This window comes from Triturus cristatus, chromosome 11, assembly GCF_964204655.1.
Source record: "Triturus cristatus chromosome 11, aTriCri1.1, whole genome shotgun sequence".
Classification (NCBI taxonomy): domain Eukaryota; kingdom Metazoa; phylum Chordata; class Amphibia; order Caudata; family Salamandridae; genus Triturus; species Triturus cristatus.
The window spans coordinates 605,181,686-605,203,072 of NC_140594.1; the positions used below are offsets into that span (position 1 = coordinate 605,181,686).

The following is a 21,387-nucleotide window of genomic DNA, read 5'->3' on the forward strand; positions in this document are numbered from 1 at the left end:
AAATTGTGTATCGTCTATGTAAAAATAGGTTTGAATTCTTACATTTTGAAGAATGTATGCCGGCTAAGTCTGCAATTTGTGAGTGCTCACTGTGCAGTACTAAATGAAACAGTTATCCCAATCCGCATCAGAATACATACCATGGATACACTCATCACAGACCTGCCTTTCACACATCTCCAAACAAATCTTTAATGTTCTCATTGCACCAGGATAAAGCATACCCATCTAATTGTCCATCCACACGAGAAAAGAGGTCCTGCCAATAATGAATATATTTTGATGGCCATGCATGCCACAGGAATACTCTACAATCACATCATCTGAATTCTTCACTGTATACCTTCCACTGTTTGCAGCCGAGTCCGCCAACTACCATCAAACCGATGTTCTTCTCCATTTTGAGGCATTGTTTAATGTTCACCTACAGATCCTCCTGTATTATCCTGAGCTGTTTCTCAAGCCAGGTATTGAGGAATTTATTGAGATCTGTTCCCTCAAGATGTGATGGGGAAAGCCCACTTCTAGAGTGGTGCTGTAATGAGGTCTTCTGATCTCTGGGTCTAGTTATTGAGTGCTTCTCAACTTGGAAGGTGCCTGTTTGTGCCAAAGCACATATGGGCATCTTCTCCCTCAAGCACATTGATGCACAGTGAAGATTCCCCGACCTTGGTGAATTAGGTACCAGTTCCACTTCAGGCAATCATGGCTGTTGATGCTGCAAAAATAAAATGGCCGGCATCGGAGTGCAGTGCAGATTCTAATCGCAACTGAGCAGATCTGGTCCCTGGAGTTGGGTGAAGAGATTAATGGTTTAAATAAAGGAATACGGATTTAAATCTTCAAAAACATTGCTCAGATGTGAGTTGTTTTGTACATTTTTATTGATATCCCATAACCATAGAAATGAAACAAAAATGACAACAATCAGTTATGAAGCAAAATGAAAGTTTTGTGTCACAGCAACAATTGCCAGATATGGAGCAGAGGCTGAAAAACATTTAACCTTTGTAATTTACAAAAAAGATGATGTTTGAAGCAATACATACAGCACCTATTTCAGACGTGGATCATTGTATAAACGATGTTTTAGGGATGCAAGAGTCAAAAAAAGGACAAACCTTAGTTCATAAGTCTCTGCCCACTCCAAATGACCAGCAACATTACTGATGTACTTATCTGCTGCAGTTCATTGCACTGAGCATGATAAACGAAAACACAAGGTTGATTTTTTTAATTATGTGTGAAGTGCGTTATTCCATTTTTCCTTGAACCTTCATGAATCCACCTTCAGCCTTGTCCGATCGCTATATGTTCTCTGATTGTGAGCACACTAGTGACTGCAGTCTGATTTGATGTAGAGACCCTTCTTCACTGTATACCTGGCTTTGCGATATCGTCGGATAGATCACATGAACACTTATTTCAATTCCATATGAGTGGATTATCTAGCATGATGATACTAAGATGAATGATCGTAGCACGCAAAAGCACATAGCCATGATCTAGATAAAGTGTATTTAGTGAATAGAGACCTAAACAGAGGTGAAGGCCCATTAGAAATGGGTGGTAAACTGCAAGTGTTTTGCGGCCGCAAAACAATCTTACATTGAAGTGCGAGTCGCTATTAGGAAGGGACGTCCTTAGCACACCCCTTCCTAATAGCGAGTCGCAAACCCTATTTTGCGAGTCAGTTATAGGTTACCGACTCATAAAATAGGGTTTGTAAATAGGGCAGACCTATTTTGCAGTCGCAAATGGGACGATTTCCCATTTGCGAGCACAAATAATGGTCATACATCTGGCCCGCATAGAGGTACTTGGATTTAGGTATATTTTCAGATCAATCAATGTAGGAACATACAACCAATCAAAAAGATGTTCCTCCATCCTAGTGATGACACTGGAACCCATGAGATTGTCCGTGCACTGGAGGCCTGACCAACCGGATGAAAAGGCTATTAAGGACATACCTAAATAGAGAATTGTAGGAAGCGGTAAAAATGATGACCTGCACTCCCAAGTGTGGTGAGCAGAATCTTGGGTTTCACCTTGGAGAAAGAACTAATTAAACCTAAATTCTACTCCCCGCGGTGTTACTCATAATCATGGGTAGAAGCCATAATTTGAGGCAAGACCAAATACAATTGAACGGTCTCTCTTTTGGAGCACTTCATGAAATCCTGGGGTATTTTTTAGCCTTTGGAATAAGGAACAACAAAAGTAAACACGCTTTCTTCTTGTTTAGTTTACGGAAATCTTGACATGGTCAAAGCTCAAGCACAAAGAGAAATAGAAGTGGAGCCTAATTATAATTTCTCGAGTTTGGAAAAATAGAAGCGTCATGAAATAGTCACCTGAATGCTGGAAATCTGAAAGAATGCCTCTATGTGCCATATTCTGGAATGCTTTGCTTCTATAACTTTCAGTCCCATCAACCTGAAAATCAGGGCCCAGATTAATTATGATTTAACATCAGGGTTGAGTCTCTTTTGTGGCACAGCTCCTACGCAAAATCCTTTTTGGCATTTACTAAGCAATGCAAAGCCACTTTGTAAGGTTTAGTAAATACTAATTAATGCAACACAGCAAATAGTGCTGCCTTGGGTTACTTTGGTAGGCCTTACATGGGTGGAGCATGGGCATTCCCATGCATCTACCCAAGTATATTGACGTAAACCCAGAGTTATGAAGACTTGGGTTTGTGTTAAAATGGCGCTCCTACCTAACGGAGGTGTAACAAAGGGAAATTTCTCCTCATTATTTCCTTCTTTCACATGTGTTGCATTGTGCAGCACACATGGAAAGAAAAATATTCCTCTAAGGATGGTTTTTGTGCAGGCAGGTATTCCTTTCTTCACAAAAATAATCCTGCCCATAGCGCAGGCACCCTTACATCCACCGCTTTGTAAGGATTTCAGCTCTCTCCCTTTCATGCAATGCAGCGCATGCCAGGTCCCTTGCTGTGCCACAGTGAATGAACTACTACTAAATGTCCCCCCAGATTTTGTAGAAGTTACTTAGATTCTTCAGTGGATGATCCTTTATATTTCCCAGGTGAAGCGCCCTGCCTAGGGGATGTGTTGCCTAAGAAAACACCACCAAAAAAAATGAAAAAGTAACAAAATCATAACATAAGCAGAACTCCTGATTCCTCTCTAATCTATTGTATTGGTGAATATTAAAGTGTTAAATTGGCCTTTTGTAATCTATTGTTATATTATTGCCCCCCAGATGGCTGTACACACAGTATTTCGATAAATCAAATTAAGTATTCAATTTATGTTGCCTGATTTATAAAAAGACTAGGGGTTGAAAAAATTGTTCTTGGATCATCCCCTCCCTCTTCTACCTGATTAAGGGAATGTTAATGGCAGGTTTATCAGCTGCTAAAACCCTGAACATCAATAGTAAAACCCTTAAACAGTAAACTATACATCAGTTCATGTTACCTGGCTTTATTTTATCTAACAATTTATATTCTGTACGAGCTGAGATTTCATCAGATACTTTATAAGAAATCATACAGTTTCACAGTGAACCCAGTGCCAGTTTCCCAAATAGAGCAATAGCCATGAGCAGGGGGTGGAGCTGCACCGTTGCCCCAGAGTTCTTCAGGCCCGCGCTCTTGCCCTTGGCCGGTCCATTGCAGTCTTCAGTGAAACAGCACTCTACAGCCGCTCCTCCGGCGCCATTTTGACGGGCTCGCTCACAAAACGCAGTGTAAGTGCAAGCTTTAATGATGCTGTCTGTAAAAAGAAGTAGAAAGATTAATGGCTTTATTTGTAAGACATTTGCTGGCCTGCACCTCACTGATGGTTTGAAGCTCTGCATATATTTTTATATCCATTCAAGAGTCAAATACAGCAGCAACACTGTGGACTATAGATTGGCAACGAGTAGAAGAGCGCGGCCAACACTTAAGGTAGTAATAGGAAATAGTAAGAGGTTTCCACCCGGGATGATGGTGCCCTTGCAAGACAGCAGGGCTAGGAGACCAAGATTGCAAACAATGATGGGCTATATTCAAACAGTTTTGGCCTGCAGCACCTATTGTGCCACCCACTTAAGTAGCCCTCTCGAACATGTCTCAGGCCTAACACTGCAGCCTGTGTGTGCAGTTTTAAACTGCCATCTCTGCCTGGCAAAATAAAACCTTTGCCAGACCTAAACCTTCATTTTTAATACTTATTAGTCACCCCTAAAGTAGGCCTTAAAGGCTCATAGGGCAGGGTGCATTGTATTAAAAAACGAGGACGTGTACTTAAGTAGTAGTAGTAAAAAGATAAGTTTATTTTGGACACATGTCCAAAAACAAGAAGAATCATAAAATATTGTAAAGCCACTAAAATCAATTAACCTAATCCAAACTTAAAAACACTGCTTGATAGACAGTATAAAACATGCAAATCCCACTGTAACATTGTAAAACCGCATTTCAGACAGTAGAGCCATCCCCTCCTGCCTGGAGCGTAAACTTAACTTGAGCAGACTTATAAAGGGTACAATCCAGCAAGATATGGCATATGGAGCATTTATATGACGAGGACATGCACGCACATCATTTTCGCTAAGTACCTCTTTACATTAGCCAGAACTAAAAGAGATGGGGTTACACCCCACTTTTATTTTCAAAATTTTATTACGAAGCTTGTGGTCTGACAACAGCGACAAGTAGGGAAATGCATCATCTCAGCCAAGTATTTGCAGTGTAGACTTTTCAGGGTTTCTCCGGTAGTAAGGTCATATCCTGGATATAACCCACTTTCTTGGTCGATTTCCTCAATGCCTGTTTACTGGGTAAGGAGACCATCTTTCAATTGAGCCCCATGTGGTATGGAGAGTTTAACGTTTCCTCTACCCTGTGGCAAACGTCAAAGTCCCACTTCCCTTCACTGGCAAGGATTTCTTCCCAGCATAATTTAGAGATTTATTGTATGCCATTGTCGTGCCCTAGCTTATTAAAAAACTACATTGAACGGGAATTGGCCACCAAGGGACCAGATTTCATTTTCTCCTTGTACCCTGGACCATTGCAACCTGGGGCAAGCTTAATAGACCCTTAAGAACAGTACCTTCGACAAAGTCCCAATTGAAGGCAGAGTCAGGCGGAAGACTTTTTGCACCATACAGGGCAGGATTTTTCCTTCATAAGCTTTCATGAGGGGAGTCAAAGACAGACTCCATACATCTGATTAAACTTAGCCAGACACTTTGATTACAAAAGAGTTCTAGATCTTATGCTCCTCATATGGTCAGTCCACTGTAAATTCCTAGTAAATGTGAGCCCAAAATCTTTGTATGAAGCCACCACTTCAACTGGTGTTCAGTTCAAAACCCAATTGAACTTAGATGTCCTTTTCCCAAATACAATTATCTTTGATTTTTCCATATTTATCATCAGGGAGCTGGCTTTACTATATAAGCATATAGAGACTCTATTTAACCTTGTATGCCCAGAGGGTATAATCTAGCAAAATTAAAACTGAAACTGGGTAAATGCCCCAGAAATAGACTAAATCAGGCTGGGGCCAAAACATACTCCTGCCGGAGCCCATTACAGATCAGAATCCTCCTGGACAAACGCCCAGAGCTATCAAGCTCAACCTGCACCCAATTATTATTATGCAATGCCTAGATCATACAGTGAAGCTTGCTTGGTATTTTACAAGCAATGATCTTTCCCCAAAGTACTCCCCTATCAACTGTGTTGTATGTGCGTATATCTATAAAAGAGCAACACATATATTTTTTTTTACCTACAATGCAAAACAATGTGGAAACAATGATCCATGTGTACTTATGCTTTACATATCCAGCCAGTGAAAAACTCCTAAAGTCATTTTTCACTGTTGTAAGGTTTAATCTCTCCCATTGAATAACACTGGGTTACCTTATTACATTTAATATGTGCTATCTTTGGATTGGAAACATATAGAGATATGTTGTTTAGACTCAAATTAATTGTAATTTAAAATCCTCTTAAATGGTAAAGTCGGATTTTAAGTCACAATTCAGAAAATACCACTTTTAGGAAGTTGGCATTTTCCTGTCTCAACTATTTATACCTTCTGCCAGTGTCATGGGTCACATGGCTGTGAGTGGCTCTGCTGTTGGGGTATGTTTATTCCTTCCAGACAGTGACACAAAGGGGGCTTAGGATGGGCAGAATGCGCCATCCTGGCAGGATGACTGGGGAAGCTGTACCCAGCCTCACTTACACTTCAAAGGACTTTGCCTCCTGCACACACAAATTAATGTGACATAAGGCCTGCCCTGCCTTTTGTTACCCCCAGACAGTTTGGAGCCTTGGCAGAGGAAGGGGAAGAACTTTCCAAAAGTGATGTGTGGGTAGAACAGGGAGTCTCCCCAAACAGAGGCTGGTACCAGGTATAAATGGTGAACCTCAGAGTCACTCATCAGAACAATCCAGGACCTGTGTAAATTATAGAAGAACGACTGCCCTGCTGCCAGATGACTGCCCTGTTGCTTGAAGTTTGCCTTGCTGTCTCAGAAGGAAGACTGTACCTGCTTAACTTCATCCCAGGCCAATCCTAGTGACTCCAAGGGTAAGTTGGAGGACCTCCTGTGTGAGCCACAAAGATACAACAAGCTTTAGATGCCTCCCTGCAACTGCTCAGCTGACCTGCTGCTTTTGGCCATGCCTGAATTTGCAACTGGACCTGCCTGAGCTCTGCTGGCCTCTGCGGGAGTGAGTCCCTGATCCCCAAGAGTTGCCTCCCCAGGTCCTGGACCCTTGGCTGGCATCAGAGTGTACTCCTCCGAAAGAGAAGGTAAACATTGAGCTCTTACGACCACGAATGGGCCAGAGAGTGATATGGCCCATTCGTGCCAAGAATCTGCCACACATGATGGCCGCCAGCGCAAAGTTCCTGTGAGGCTGATTCTTCACACTACAGCCACAGCAACAACAGCCCGTGGTGACTGCCAACATAAAGCTACAGCAATGACTATCCGCGATGCTTGACCAACTATTCGTGCTACAGCGACAACTGCCCATGACGCCCGGCCTGCTCTTCGTGCACCAGTGACGACTATCCACAACACTCTACCTGCTCCTCGTTGCCTCCTGTACAGCAAACAGAACTTAGACATAGAACTTAGAGTTAGAAGGTAACTCTTCACCAAGACTAACCTGGTCCCTGTATCTGATCTGTGCTCTATTGGGGTCGGGCTAACCATGTGACGTTCCCCTGGTGTAGTCCAACCAGATGACTGTGTGAGTCGCTTTTTGCCTATAAGTGCTATTTCAGCACAAAAAAAAATCATACCTTCGGTTCTATTGATGGGATTTTTGTCATACTGGTATCATTTTATTTATTAAAATGTACCTGATTTTTCTAAAATGTTTGGGATTTTTCTTGTGTTGTGTTTCCACTTTATTACTGTTTGAGTGCTGCCGAAATACTTTATACATAGCCTCTAAGTGAAGCCTGACTGCTTTGTGCCAAGCTTCCTGAGGGTTAAGCAAAGGTTAATTTAGTGACTTTTGGGTTCAACCTGTCAAGGATTGTGGTTGTTACCTGAGTGGGGCTTCCATCCATCTCAACCAATAACCTAATTTCGTACATTATCCACAGGTTACATGGAATATGCCTGTTGTGTTGCCAGGCATAGGACCTTATTTATATAGGGCCTGACTTAGATTTTAGAGGACAGGGTGCTCCATCACAAACTTGACTCTGTCTACCAAACCCTCGGTCAATCTGACTCATTTAGAGATGGGCAGACCTTTAGTAGTCCGTCAAAAGAGTCCTCGTTGATAGTGTTGGCAGAATACTTTTACCAATGGCCCGACGGAGTAGGGGGTCGTCAGAGGCAGGGCATTACACTGTATGCTTTATTTAAGGTGGACTATGTAATGCCTTTTTTCCTGTCCATCCCGCCATGAAAAATATGGCCGGAAGGGACAGGAATAAAGCAATAATGTCTCCCACACCTTGGGGGAAAGCTCACAGGGTGTGTTGGCTATTAGTTTTTGTTTTTTCAAAAACAAACTTTCACTTTGGGAGTTTGTTTCTGAAAAGAAAAAAAATGTCAAAAGTTTGGTGTAAGACTGGCTGGGCCAGTGGTCATCTATAAATTTGACATGCGGAGTACCCTGTGCAATGCAAAGGTAATGTACTTCGCTATCCCGACAGGAACTGATCCATCTTCCATGCTCTAATCAGGCCCTTTATTTCTGCTGAATGATGGGGTTATCAGGGTTTATGGGAATTGTATTATGTTAAACGAGGGAAATATATGAATATTCAATCGTTATACTTTGCATTGACATAGAGCAAATTAATATGTATAACATGAAACATGCTTCAAACTAGGATATTCTTTGCTACTGCTCCATCATAATACGATCAATTGTGCTCTGTGTTCTGTGCTTTATCATGCACAACAGCTGTCTTGTATACTTGCAGTTCCAGTGTTGGGATTGTCTGGGTTTCCTGCAACGCAATTACTGACTAGAAGATCTGACACTGACAGAGACATTTAGAACTGGTCAGGAAAGGCTCCAATATAAATTGATCAATTTCTATTCAGAGAGTGATTCCTGTCTTTTAAACATTTCTGTTTTCCTGGCTGGAGTCCACAGTTGTTGTGATCTCTCGTAACTCATGCAAACTAGACATAAAATATTGATGGAGTCAGAAAATGTCTTATATTTTTTTAAAATGTCTACGTACTGGGGGCTTATTTACAAGCCACTTGCACCATCGGTGCATCACTTTTAATATGGAAAAAAGTGATGTACCGGCAGCTCAAGGGGCTTGTAAATAAGCCCCTATGTATTTACTGCAGAAATCGCACTGATTCTATGAATTCTTACACGCTCTGTAGTCGGATTATTAACATGAGATAAGATTGATTCTGCTTCCACCACTCCTAAACCCTATCTGCAGATATTTATCTGGTTACCTTGACAACTAGTGCTATTTTCTGCCTTAACTGACCTTGTCTTGAAAATATTTTATAATCGAACTACAGTATCGTGTCAGAGTAACATTCTATAGATTTTTGATCCAATAAATGCCATGCTATCTAGGCTTACTTGGTGATGTGATGGTGGAGCAGCCATCTGAATGCCCAGGGCAGACCTGTGATCCTTGTTTGTAACAGTCCTCCTCGTTGGATGCAACGCAGGTGTAGCATTTAAGGGATTTACCTTTGCAAAGAGAGCAAGAAAACCCACCTAGTTAACGGTGCAGCAGACATCTTGGGTTGAATTAACACAATACAGTATGTATCACAGACAGTAATGTTTACAGCGTGTATATGGATACAATGCACATCTTCATGGGTCTGTATATCAAGCAACATTTAAGATGCAAGGTCCTAGTGAGGTCAAAAAGTAAGGACAAGGCACAACCGTGATAAAAAGTTTACACTGATTAGTAGAGACACAGAAACATAGTTTTAAATATCTTTATTAACCTTTTGTTAATATAACAACATAAAGTGGGCAGTTATTGATTGATAGTGGGCAGCTGTGCCTGGATTTGGTGTGGCAGAGTGGTAGCCATGTCAATGTAGTACCTGAAGGACTATCCTAGCAGGAACATGTATCATAATGTACTTAAACATGAAAGGGTATTGTCCCCTTATCATAAATATCTATCAGAACCAGAATACACCTCATACTCATAAACTGCACAGTACCCTAACCACAGACGAGAAGGTGGTCTCAGGTCTGTTTCATCATATCTGGTCTCCAAGTATTAATTTAGAACATCTGAACCCTTGCACCATCTCACCTCCATGGCCCAAATTCTCAGCAGATTGCTTCTACTCGAATCCGATTTAAAACATTTCAACAACCATAGTTCCATCAGTTGCTGTCATGGCTCTTGCACATTAGGGCTATTTGATGTTTGGCCGGAACCAGTGTCTAAGCCAAAAACGAACGCTGTTGCTGTGCTCTCCTGCTCACTAGAAGCCATGCAACACCCATGGAATCTGAAGCATTCCCAGATCTACGAGAAATCGCAAACCTAGGAAAGCGCCAGAGCGGCATCCCAGGGTTGGAGTTAGGGAGATGCAACAAGCAGAAATGTTTTCATTTCTCCTCGTTTTTTCTTTTTTCTATGTGTGTTGCATCCTGCAGCACACATAGAAAGAGGAAATTGCCTCTTATGATTGATTTTGTGCAGGAAGGTGTGCCTTCCTGCACAAAATCAGTCAGCCCCGCAATGCTGGCACCCTTGTGCCATAGTATAAGGGTGCCTGCATTGGTGCATGGCAGCCCATTGTGCGCCAGCGCTGGGGAAAAGGGCAAGAATGCGCCGTATCTTGTAGATACAGTGCATTCCTGCCCTTTTCTTTAGATACATCGCATTCCTAGCCTTTTTTTTTATGCAGGGCAGCACAGCAAGATTTCTTGCGGTGCTGCGCCAAAACTTCATAAATGAGGCCCCTATTATACAAGTGTGTTATCGTCATTTTTAAGTCCAGGTCATTCCCAGCAGTAAAAAACTGCCACTAATGTGACTTAGCGGCAGTTTCTCTTTTTCAGCGATGTACAAGGAAGTCCTTGTAAATATCGCGTTGTGTGTTCGGAGGGATTTTTTATGCAGGAATGCCTATGTTGCATCTCATTTTCGATAAGTCACACTAACGGAATTAGCGCTGTGAGAAATTGCTGCTAAATCTGCAAAACTGTCACTAACTGGGCTTTGCGGCAACTTGTAAATATGGCAATAAAAAAGCTGCCGCAGCGCCAAATAATTGAAGCTATGGCCGCTTTAAATCCTTGTATTTGTAGGGGAATTTATTTAGCGCATGTATACCGACCGGTCTCTTAGCGCTGACAGAAGGAGATTTGCAAATTGGCCCGGCAAAGACAGTCCTGGTAACGGGGATCTTAAAAAGTGTCTCTAAAAAGCAGCGTTTTCAGTAGCTTTCGAAAAGGGAATAAGCCTGGTTCTTTCCGTAAAGCATCTGGCAGTTGGTTCCAAAGACGTGGCAAGATAATAGAGATAGCTCGCCCACCCTTGGTGGCCAGATTGCTTTGAGGGTAGACTAGCTGGAAAGCATCTGTGGATCGGAGCAAGCGTCCTGGAAAATACTTAACCAGGCGATCCCTAATGTAGCTGGGGGCGTGACCATAAAGGGATTTATGAGCGATACATAGGCCCTTGAATTTTGCGCGTTGTCTAACGGGCAACCAGTGTAGCTTAAGAAGCAGGGGTGAGGCATGGGACCTCCTAGGAAGGCTGAAAACCAGCCTGGCAGCGTCATTCTGTACAACCTGGAGCCGGTTAGTGAGTTTCAGAGGAAGGCCCAGGTACAGCGCATTCCCATAGTCAAGGCGTGATAAAATAGTAGCCGAGACTATGGATTTCATGGAGGAAGTTGATAGAAAGGGAACCAGCTTCCTCAGTTGTCTCAAGATACCAGAGCAGGTGCCCACCACTGAAGAGACTTGATGACTTAGCGAAAGTTCTGCATCAATCTTGATTCCCAAACTTTTTACGACTGGAGATGGACAGGGAGGAGCCCCAAGTTCTTTGGGCCAGAACAGGCCACTCCAGGAGTTATTAATTGTTGGGATGACGAGAACCTCCGTTTTGTCGGGGTTGATTTTTAAAGAATTAACTGTCATCCAGTTAGTGGTGAATCTTAAAATATTTTGAACCGTCTCCTGGGCATGGGCTGAATTGTCAATCCTCAAAATAAGCTGAGTGTCGTCAGCATAATTAAAGACACGACAGTCCAAATTGGATAGTACAGTCACTAAGGGTTTCAGATAAATATTAAAGAGCAAAGGGGACAGCGCAGAGCCCTGGGGTACGCCGCAGGGGATGTCACCTCTCTTAGAGGAACAATCACCAAGATGAACCCTTTGCGAGCGACCAGAAAGAAAGGATTTTAGCCAGTCAAAGGCCGAGCCCCTGAGTCCCAGATCCATCAGTCGGGTCAGTAAGATGGAGTGGCTGACCGTATCGAATGCTGCAGAGAGGTCCAAGAGCACAAGTGCGCTCGGCTCTCTTGTCAGCATTCAATCTAAGATCATCAAGGACAGACAACATGACTAGCTCCGTGATATGATGGGCTCTGAAGCCAGCCTGACGTGGGTGTAGAAGCTTGAATTTGTCAAGGAAGTCGGATAGGCTTTTTAAGACATGCTGCTCCATAACTTTAGCCAAAAAGGGGAGTTGTGAAATAGGCCTATAGTTTTTCAGTTCAGCCTTGTCAGCTCCTGGCTTTTTCAGTAAGGGAATAACTCTAGCCTCCTTCAAGTTAGATGGCACCTGGCCAGTGGCCAGGGAGTTGTTGAGAAGCGAGAGGATCTGACATTCCAAGATTGGGCGAGCCAGCTGAAAGATCCTAGGTGGACAGGGATCAGCCGGTGAGCCGGATTTGATTTTATTTATCAAGAAGGCCATAGCTTCTGAATCCAGGGGAGGAAAATGGGCAAGAAATTGAGCTGGTAAAGTGGGAGGTGACGCCAGTCCCTGGCTGCTCAGGGCAGCGACAGCAGGAGATCTATTAATCTCATGCAGAATATCCCTCACTTTCTGCAGGAAGAAGGACTGCAAGGTGTCGACGTCGAAAGGTATTAAAGTTGACTTGACATCGACCTTTCTGCTAAGTTCCTTTAGGATCTTGAAGGTTTCCTTTTGTTTGTTAGGGGCATCAATAATCGGAGCCTAATAATATTCTGCTTTCCTGGAAGTGATAGCTTTCTTATAGAGGGCCAGAGCAGCTTTATAGAGGATCAGGTCGAAGGCGTTATATGCTCTCCTCCACTGTCTCTCAACTTTACGCAGGCTCTGTCTGTGTATCCGTAAGGCCTCATTGAACCAGGGGGCCCCTTTATTTTTGGAGTTTATTCTTTCCCTGCGTTCTGGAGCTAGGTGATCAATGGCCGATAGGAGAGTATCACTAAGAGATTGACTAGCTAAGTCGATATTGGTATAGCCCTCCTCTGGCCTGTACGCAGGTAGTCTCTGAAGAAAATCGGTAAGATTATCCGACTTGATCTTATGCCAGCTTCGCACTCTCCTCCATTCTGGAGGTGAACGGGTAGAAGGACAGTCCAAGGGAACCCAGCAGGAGATCAGGAAATGATCCGACCAGACACATGGGAGACAATTTAACAGTATATCTTGCTTGTAAATATGCCCCCAGAAGTCAGGTACTACAGTGCAACCACAATATTTTGGTTGTTTTGTGAAGGAATCTCAAATTGCATGTTTTGTACTGTCATAAAACCTGTACTTGTCAGCTTCCTTCGATAGCTGTTCTCTTACTACTGAGGGAAATTGGATTCCCAGGCAATGTGTAAACTTGTTCTTATAGGCAGCCCAAAATCACAAAGGTGGGAAAAGTGTCACACCAAGACCTATAACTGCTAAAAACTTCACAGAAAGTGACGCCACATAGCCTTCAACCTCTGTGCTGTGCATTGTACATTATTTACACAATCCATATTGCTAACCTAAAGGGACTAAACAAACTGATGTTGATCATGGATCCACACAACCACCTAATAAAACTAGTAAAAGCTAAAGGCATATATGCCTTCAAATGATCAGTTGTTTAATCACTTGATTAATAATGGTTGCAAAGCAATCTACTGTATGAGAAAACAGCAAAATGTATTTATTTATTAAGAGATTTATAAAGCGCAAACATGACCTGGAGGGGGGAATCAGAGCACTGCACCGTACATGAGAATATATGAAGGCAAATACAATGAGTAAGCATGCAATAGTTAACAGTTGTTAGTTGAGCCTGATCAAAATAAAGGTAGCAGCAATTGTTACTCAAGCCTTCCTCTAATGTAAGTGCCACTTCTACCTAGGGCCCAATTACAACATAGGGCGCAGTTGCACCGGCTCTCCGCCAGCGCAGCTTCTCCAAAGACGCGAGAGGACCGTCTGCCCTATAATTACTTTTTACGTTATTGGCGGGCATTACCTTTGCCGTTCCCATGGTGGTGCATTTAAAATGGGCACCTCCATGGGAACCTCAAAGAAAGTTTGTGCACGGCATGGACTGAAAAGTTCATGCCTTGATGGAACTTCTGTGCATGCACACGGGGGGGGGAGGGGTCACATGTTGTGGCCCCCTGTGTGCATCCAAAAGGCGTGAGGCACAGGGGGTGGCCAGCAAGCACCCCTTTCTTTCATCACCACTACTGTTTTCATGGAAGAAAGACCTCCATGAAATCAGTGGCAGTGGTGAAAGTTGTTAAATGTTTGCCAAACAGACAGATACCTCTGGACCGCTGCTTTGTAAATATGGTATCCTTTCCCACAGGTATCTACGAGAAAGGGGCGCTCAATGTGTGTTGCTGTGGGCGTTCCACCGCAACACCCATTGCTGTTTGCACTGCCCTAGATTTACAAGGAGACAGCGCCAAAAACTAATGCCAATCAAAAGGAGATGTTAGAGTGGCGCAACTATGAGAAATAATTGTATTTCTTCTCCTTTTTCTTATTTCTATGTGTATTGCATTCTGCAGCACACATTGAAAGAGCAAAATGCCATTAACAATTGTTTGTTTATGTGCAGGAAGGGCCACAATCATTAAAACATGGTGATTTGGTACTGTTGGGATCTGCAGAGGGGAAGGATGGAGGAGCTAAATATCTCTGCAAGCGCTGCACTGAATTCTAACTGGCTTGTGGGGTTCTGATCACAAAATCCTCACCTAGTAACTCCTCTGCTACACATTCAGGTCAGAGGGAAGCCCAAGCTCCATTTCTCCAGGCAGGCCAAGCGGGGTCAGAATACAGGACTCTAGACTCCCTTGCTGCACTCTAGTCTCTCCAGGTAGCTGGACTGATGATTTCCAAAGGGACATTATCCTCTGTGGAGATTCAGTCAAGCAACCCCTTCTCTTCTGCTGGTGGCACTCTTTCCACTAGGCAGTCCTCAACTTTCCTTGCAGGGCATCTGTATTTGATCCCCAAAAAACTTGGGGACTAGTAATCTGAGATTCTAGCCATGAAGCACAGCCAACTTCCCAAACACACCAAGTGGTTTTCTAGGGTTTGTTCCTCTTCAGGGGTGGGAGGGGTGATGCTCTCCCATGTGAGATGTCCAGTGCCTTATTTTAGAAATAACTCCTTTCCTAGGACTGGGCGCCTGGCTGCTCACTTGGTAACTTAGGCTTGCAGCCTGATGGGACGCTGCAACAATTAAGAGAGGGATGGCCTATGTGGGTGATGGGCAATGCTGGCAGCTGAATTCCTGTACGGATGTCAATTTGGACAGGTGTCGAATTGTGGCCAACCTGACATGCGCACTTCAATCCTTGAACCAGCACTCTATTATAGAACCGGGGGCAACACAGCACAGCCCTGCTGGTCTCCTTTGAAGCTCTTGGTTCACCTGTCCCAACCAATCCTGCTTTGCCCTCATGCAGCTTTAAGTATAAAAAGCATGATAGCAAAGCCTGGATTGGTTTGGGAAAGGCTAGACTGTCCCTGCAGTCCTGCTTTGAAGTCAGAGTGGGGTTGGGATCACTAAAGACATGCCCAATCACTTTGTGGGTTTATGCCACACAGTGATCGGTCTTGTTTCTTACATGATGACGTAATGGCGCTGCCTTCCCCCTCATTCATAGAGCCAGTGACGGCATTGTGCACCAGGGGTGTTGGGAATAGCAGTCACCTTCTGTGTTTTCAGTGGATGAATGCTATGATGGACAAATGAACGGATGACTTTCTAGTGAATGGATACCTGGATGATTGGTTGGCGGTTGAGTGAATGGGAGAGTTTCTAGAAGGATGTATGGATGTATGGATGAACATAAGAATGCACCGGATTATGGAAACATAGATGAAGTAATGGGGGATGATTGGGTGAATGATGCATGGGCTGAATGCCCTGAAGTTTGTCCAGACACAATCAGCTACTGCATGCCCATTGCACGATCAGTGCATGGCACAGGGGGTCATCCACATGAGCTCTTCCAAAACTCGTTTCAGGCAGTTCCTGTCTTTGCATTTATTCAGCCACCCTTATTCTTTCAGGTGATGAGTAACAAAAAAGAAAGGGGCTAGTAGCACCCTGGCAAGTTTTAGAAGACAAAACTGGAAAACTAGCAATGTCTCCCCAGCCTACCAGGCACTGAAGCCTAGCTACAGTGAAGTATCTGGGGAAACAGAAGCGTGTTCCTGGGCCTGCTCCTATGTCCGCATTTAAATTAGTACTGAATGCTTTAACAGATTTCTGAAGGCTTACATACATTAGAAAAAACAAATCTAAGAAGTGCTTGGAAAGTATGTGAATAAAGATAGGCAGTAAAATCATTAGTCACAAGACCAAATGAAAGATCTTCTGATAAACACCTTTCTTTTTATCACTTTTCCTGGAATACTTTCTATGTCAGCCTCATTGCTATGTACTTTGGTTCATTACTCCACCAAAGGATTCCGGCAGCACTATACAAAGATCAATGCATTCATTGCAATTTTTGCCAAAAACATATAATTCAATATTTGAAGAGATGGGTTGACCCTGTTGGCGCTTTAATTAAGAAATTAAAGGGCCATTAGGTGGAAATGGGAGTGTCTGAGTTTCTCATAGTCTAAGGGCCTGATTTAGATGTTGGTGGTCTTCCAGTTGGACCGCTGCTGTGGTGACTGAGGAAGACTGCTAAACTGTCTGCAGACCCGCCTGCCAGATTACAACAGTAATCCAGGTCGGGCGGTGTGGAGGTGGCGGCGGTGTCACGGCAGCAGAAATGTTTGGCCTATATGAGAGCCTAAAAAGCATCCCACAGCCATGAGACCATCTCCAGCACGTCCGTGCATGGTGTGGCATGCACCATGTCCTGCATGCCACATAGTGCACGCACGAACGTGCACTTTTGGGGGAGCACATCATGTGCCACCCGCATGCACCCCCATGGTCAAATGTGCCATGGGGCCCTGTTGGGGGCCCTATGCATGCCTTTCCACCAAGCATTTCATGGCAGGGTCCACGCCATGCAATGCTTGGTGGAAAGGCAGGTCGGAATCTGCTCGGCTGTGCGGCACCAGCACTGCCAATAGTCCCACCTGTTTTCGAAACCGCTGCTGCCGTGGGGATCAACTTGTAGCAAAAACACATCCTTCCTTCTGAAGAGAACAGAATAATATACATTTGTATTAGGACAGACATTGGCTGAGGATATGTTTTTGTTGATTTTCTGAAGTAAAGAAAGATACATGCATGTGTAACGCTGGTACACCTAAAATAAAAATGCACTATTTTGCAGCATTTCATAACTGATTGTCAACGTAGGCTGGTATGACCCAGTTATGCTAACGGAACCTGCCTAAATTAATCATTACTTTCTAGAAAATTGTAACTCTTTAACAATTCCAAGCAGTACGACGTTACGTGAGAGTGGTTTTTCAAGTGCTGATTTCCATTGTATTATGGTGTTTGTAGTTTGTTTAAATGAAAAATACAAGCATACTCATTTCAGAATTCAATAAAACAGGCATTGGCAATGCTAATAAGTCTGGATATAATTAAAAGTGCCTCTTCAGTCACTGGGATGTTTAGGCACTCCTAAATCCCTCATACAAACACTCTGTCACTCATCCTAACACTCAAACATCCATTCATCCATCCATCACTCTCTTTGATATACCCACTCCCCCATCAATAATGAAACACACACATAATTTCAACAAACACACAGAGTTAAATTGTAAGAATAAAAGTAGAAAAAAATGCAGCCACCTAATGTGATGTAGAGATGTTTGCAATAAAAAATATTTTAAAAGATTTAACTTTGCAGTGGGCAGCCATTTTTTGAAATTGTACTTTCCATAGTATTTCATTGTTTTAAAATTTCAACATGGCTGATGTGCTTTAAGGCAACATATCGGCCATCTTGGAAAAGTAAAACAACGATACATTATGCACACTACAATTCCAAGATGGCCTTCAGGTAAACATCACACTGGGTGGCCATTTTGAAAGGCTATTGTACATAGTGCATCATTGTTGAACTAAACTAAAAAGGACAACATGTTGCTTCTTAATGTGGTGGCATCCTGTAATGGTAATTACAACGAAAAACTGTAGACCGTACCATTCAAAAATAGCCACTGGGTTTAGGGACAGTGACCCCATGTGGGATGCAGCATACTTCTGATGAAATGAGGGCAAGAGAGCATCCTGGTAGCACTGTCTGGAAAGCAGCTGGGCACTATAGAAAAAGATTCAAAATAAAAAAGAAGGAAAAACACAAACGAGTACCTATAAAAGGTGACATTGGAAAACTAAAGGATCGGCCCAATGTCACTTGTACTGAAACTCACTAATTTTCTGTTTGATTTGCTGATGTAACCAGACAAAATGCCATCAAACACAAGGCAATAGAGCCAATGGCTGAAGTTGGCTGACCCATTGCCTCATGCTGTCATGAGGGGAAGCAGAATGTGATTGACACTCAAGCAGCCCAATGGCTAAAGAGAGCTGAGCCTAAGCCCCTCTCTGTTTAGATATATAAGGGTTAGATTTGGATAATTGTTTGGAGTGGGTGACTACCCACCTCACTGAAAAATCACAACTCTCATCTGGGTGAACCCTCAAAGTCACTAAAGTAACTTGAGCACAAGCCCTTGGTAGCAGTGGCACAGAGCGGACAAGCTTAACTTAAGGCAAAATATTTATGTAGTACCAAAAAAGCATTAAAGTCAAAAGGAAAACAAATAAAAATCCAAAACCAAATTACTAAAATTGAGCAAAATGTGATAAACCAATAACACCAAGATGACAAAAATCCAACATGGGGCACTGAAGATATGGATTTTTAAAGTTTTAAGTAGAAATAGCGCCAAAAAGCACAAAGCCCAAATTATAGTCAATGGTCATGGTAGACGAGGATCCAGGCGCAATTTGAGGCTGACTGCAATGGAGCAGAGGTCGATACATCGCCCAGGTTTGTCCTGGTTAAAAAGTCAACTTCTGACTTAGAACTTTAAGTTCCAATCCATCACAGGAGTACACTTCTAACGCACCCAGGACCTCAGGGGAAGCACTAACAGACTCACAGGGTGTCAGACAGAGGCCAACAGCAGGGTCCAGTATAGGTCCAGTTGCTACTGGTCATCTGAGTACTTCGTGGAAAAGGCCTCTATAGCGTGTCTCCCGGTAGCGTGAACAGGGGATCAACCTTATAACCCTCAGTGTCCTCTAGTTTGTCCTGGTTACAGATGAGAGCAAGTGCAATCCTTAAGGACTACTCTGATGGCATGGACAGTAGGTCCAGTCCTCTTCTGATCTTCTGCAGGTCCAGGAAGTGTTCAGAATTGGGGGACGAGAGGTGATCCGTTTATACCTGGCACTAGCTTGTGGGTGGGAATGACTCATGGGCACACCCTATCAAATGGGGTAAATGTTTCTGGGCCCAACCCTAGCCACTTTGGGCATTTTCTAGACCGCATTTTAAGCTATCCTAAACTAAGGGTTTGGAGGGGTGTGGGGAGTGCACTATGGTAATTCTAGTGTCCTCCCACATCTAAAACTAAAATCCAGTTTGAGGCAGCTTCTGTACCCACAATAAGCTCAGAGACGAACGTTTGGTAGGACAAAAACAAAGTCCTTCAGCAACCAGATAGTGGATCCAAAAGAATTGTCTTGGTATCCTGTTCTCTCCCCTTTAAAGTGTGCCCCAAGCCTATTGTTTGCTCCTTGAAGGATCCTGCCTAGCGGGTGGAGTCACGTACATTTAATAACAATGGCGGGCTGTGCAGTTTGCAACGAGGAAGACGCCGTCGTACTGATCACTCCGCTAAGGTTACTGCCGGTGAGTGTACACGGGCTGTAATGCTGGTATGCCCGTGACAATGGATTACAGCTTGTATTTGTAGCTGTTAGTTATTGTTTACTTAAGAAGTTTTCACTCCGTAAAGGTAACTGCCGATGAGTGCACACGACCTAAACGCTGTCATGCTCGCGGCATTGGATAACAGCTTGTATTTACAGCTGTTAGTCATTGTGTGTTTTTGTGTTGAAGTAGTTTTCGTATTAGGGAGAAACAATTTACTTTCTTGTCCGCTGTTGTTGCATGTCCATTTGCAGTTTCGAAATAAGGGGGCGGAGTCACGTATGTTTGTCCGCCACGACGGATTGCTCCACACTTGATGAGGAGCCTTCCGCCGTATCAGTTACTCGGTCCTGACGATTGCCGATCAATTTGATGCTTAGAATGATTACAGGAATTGTATAAACTTACTACTACTTTCACCCATGGCGATATGATATTATTTGTCCTGCTTTTAGAAATGCCAGATTTGAAGTGACTGTTTACTTGGTGCCGAATCAGGAGCGCCTAATTGGAAGGGTAATACGCTCTGTTACGATGAACTGCCCTCATATAACACGGTTGTACCAACTCAGACATGTTATTGCTAATGTTCGGCAATAAGGGCGCCTCACATGCCATTGGAATGTGCAACTGTTGGTTCTAGAACGGGTATTGGTCCATTCTTGCGCCCATTAGATAGAATTGTCCGCGACGCTTGTTGTGCACACTTAACACATCTGTATGGTTTGAACTGACGTATATATCGTGTGAATTAGTGCTCAAATAGCTTCTATGTTGTCATACGGACAACATATAGTGATTTAATTTGGAGATATTTCTGTTGGGAACCTAGAGTGATCGTATACAGTCTTATTATAGTTATTATTATTTTCACCTGTCATGGACCGCCAGCCAATATGAACTGGGTCATTATGCTTCCTTTCAGAAACCTGAAGTACTTGACTTCGTGGATATTTTAAAGATTTATCCTCTTACGGAAGTTTACATATTGATTCAAGGTATGCTCACTTTTGGAGATTGGATTGCTCTTCTTCCTCTTCCTCTTCTTTCAAAACACTCACACAACTTTGTATCTATCTATTCTTTATAATGTGTTTTTTTCTTATTTTTCTGCTTTCCTTTTTTTACTCTTCAAAAAAATATATAAAAAATTATATGTTTGTTATTTATAAACATTTTTCTGAATCTCTCGTCTTCGGTGTCCATAAAACCTGATGAGGTTCAATTTTTTGTTTCTTAAAAGAATCTAACAGTCAGATAAATTCACAAACAGCTTTTATATTAGATTCTCGTTTTTCTAAAAAAACTTTGTTTGTGTACATGTTTTTAACGTGATATAAATATGTCCAGTATCGATTGGTGTAATCTCATGGACACTTTTTAATGTTGTTGCAATTTTGTTTTGTCTGTATGATTTTCATATTGTATGGTCACTTGTTCATGTTGTAAGTCCTGTGCCTTTTGATTTATTGGTAATATCTATGTCATATTTATCATGTTACAGCCCTGATGAAGTTCCCGTTGAGGGAATGAAACGCGTTGGCTGACCAACTTTTTACATACAAAACTTAAATGAAAATTAAAGTGGA

The 21,387-nt window shown here is 42.9% G+C and overlaps 1 protein-coding gene across 3 annotated transcripts in view; it reads right to left on the reverse strand.

The window, feature by feature from the left end:
* Positions 1 to 860: 860 nt before the first annotated feature.
* The window catches only part of LOC146785151 (uncharacterized), a 129,976-nt gene continuing 109,449 nt past the window's right edge, over positions 861 to 21,387 (reverse strand). Inside the window, exons 2-4 of one of the 3 annotated variants that reach the window (XR_014970540.1) lie at positions 9,068 to 9,208; positions 1,741 to 3,749; positions 861 to 1,678 (exon numbers count right to left, since the gene is read on the reverse strand). Coding sequence is in view for 2 of the 3 variants with exons in the window: in XM_085633907.1 (XP_085490033.1) it covers positions 3,532 to 3,749; positions 9,068 to 9,208 (359 nt within the window). In the remaining variant the exon portion in view is untranslated. Of the gene's footprint in view, positions 3,750 to 9,067; positions 9,209 to 21,387 lie in introns of all 3 variants that reach the window. The other 2 variants (XM_085633908.1, XM_085633907.1) reach the window with 2 other exon arrangements.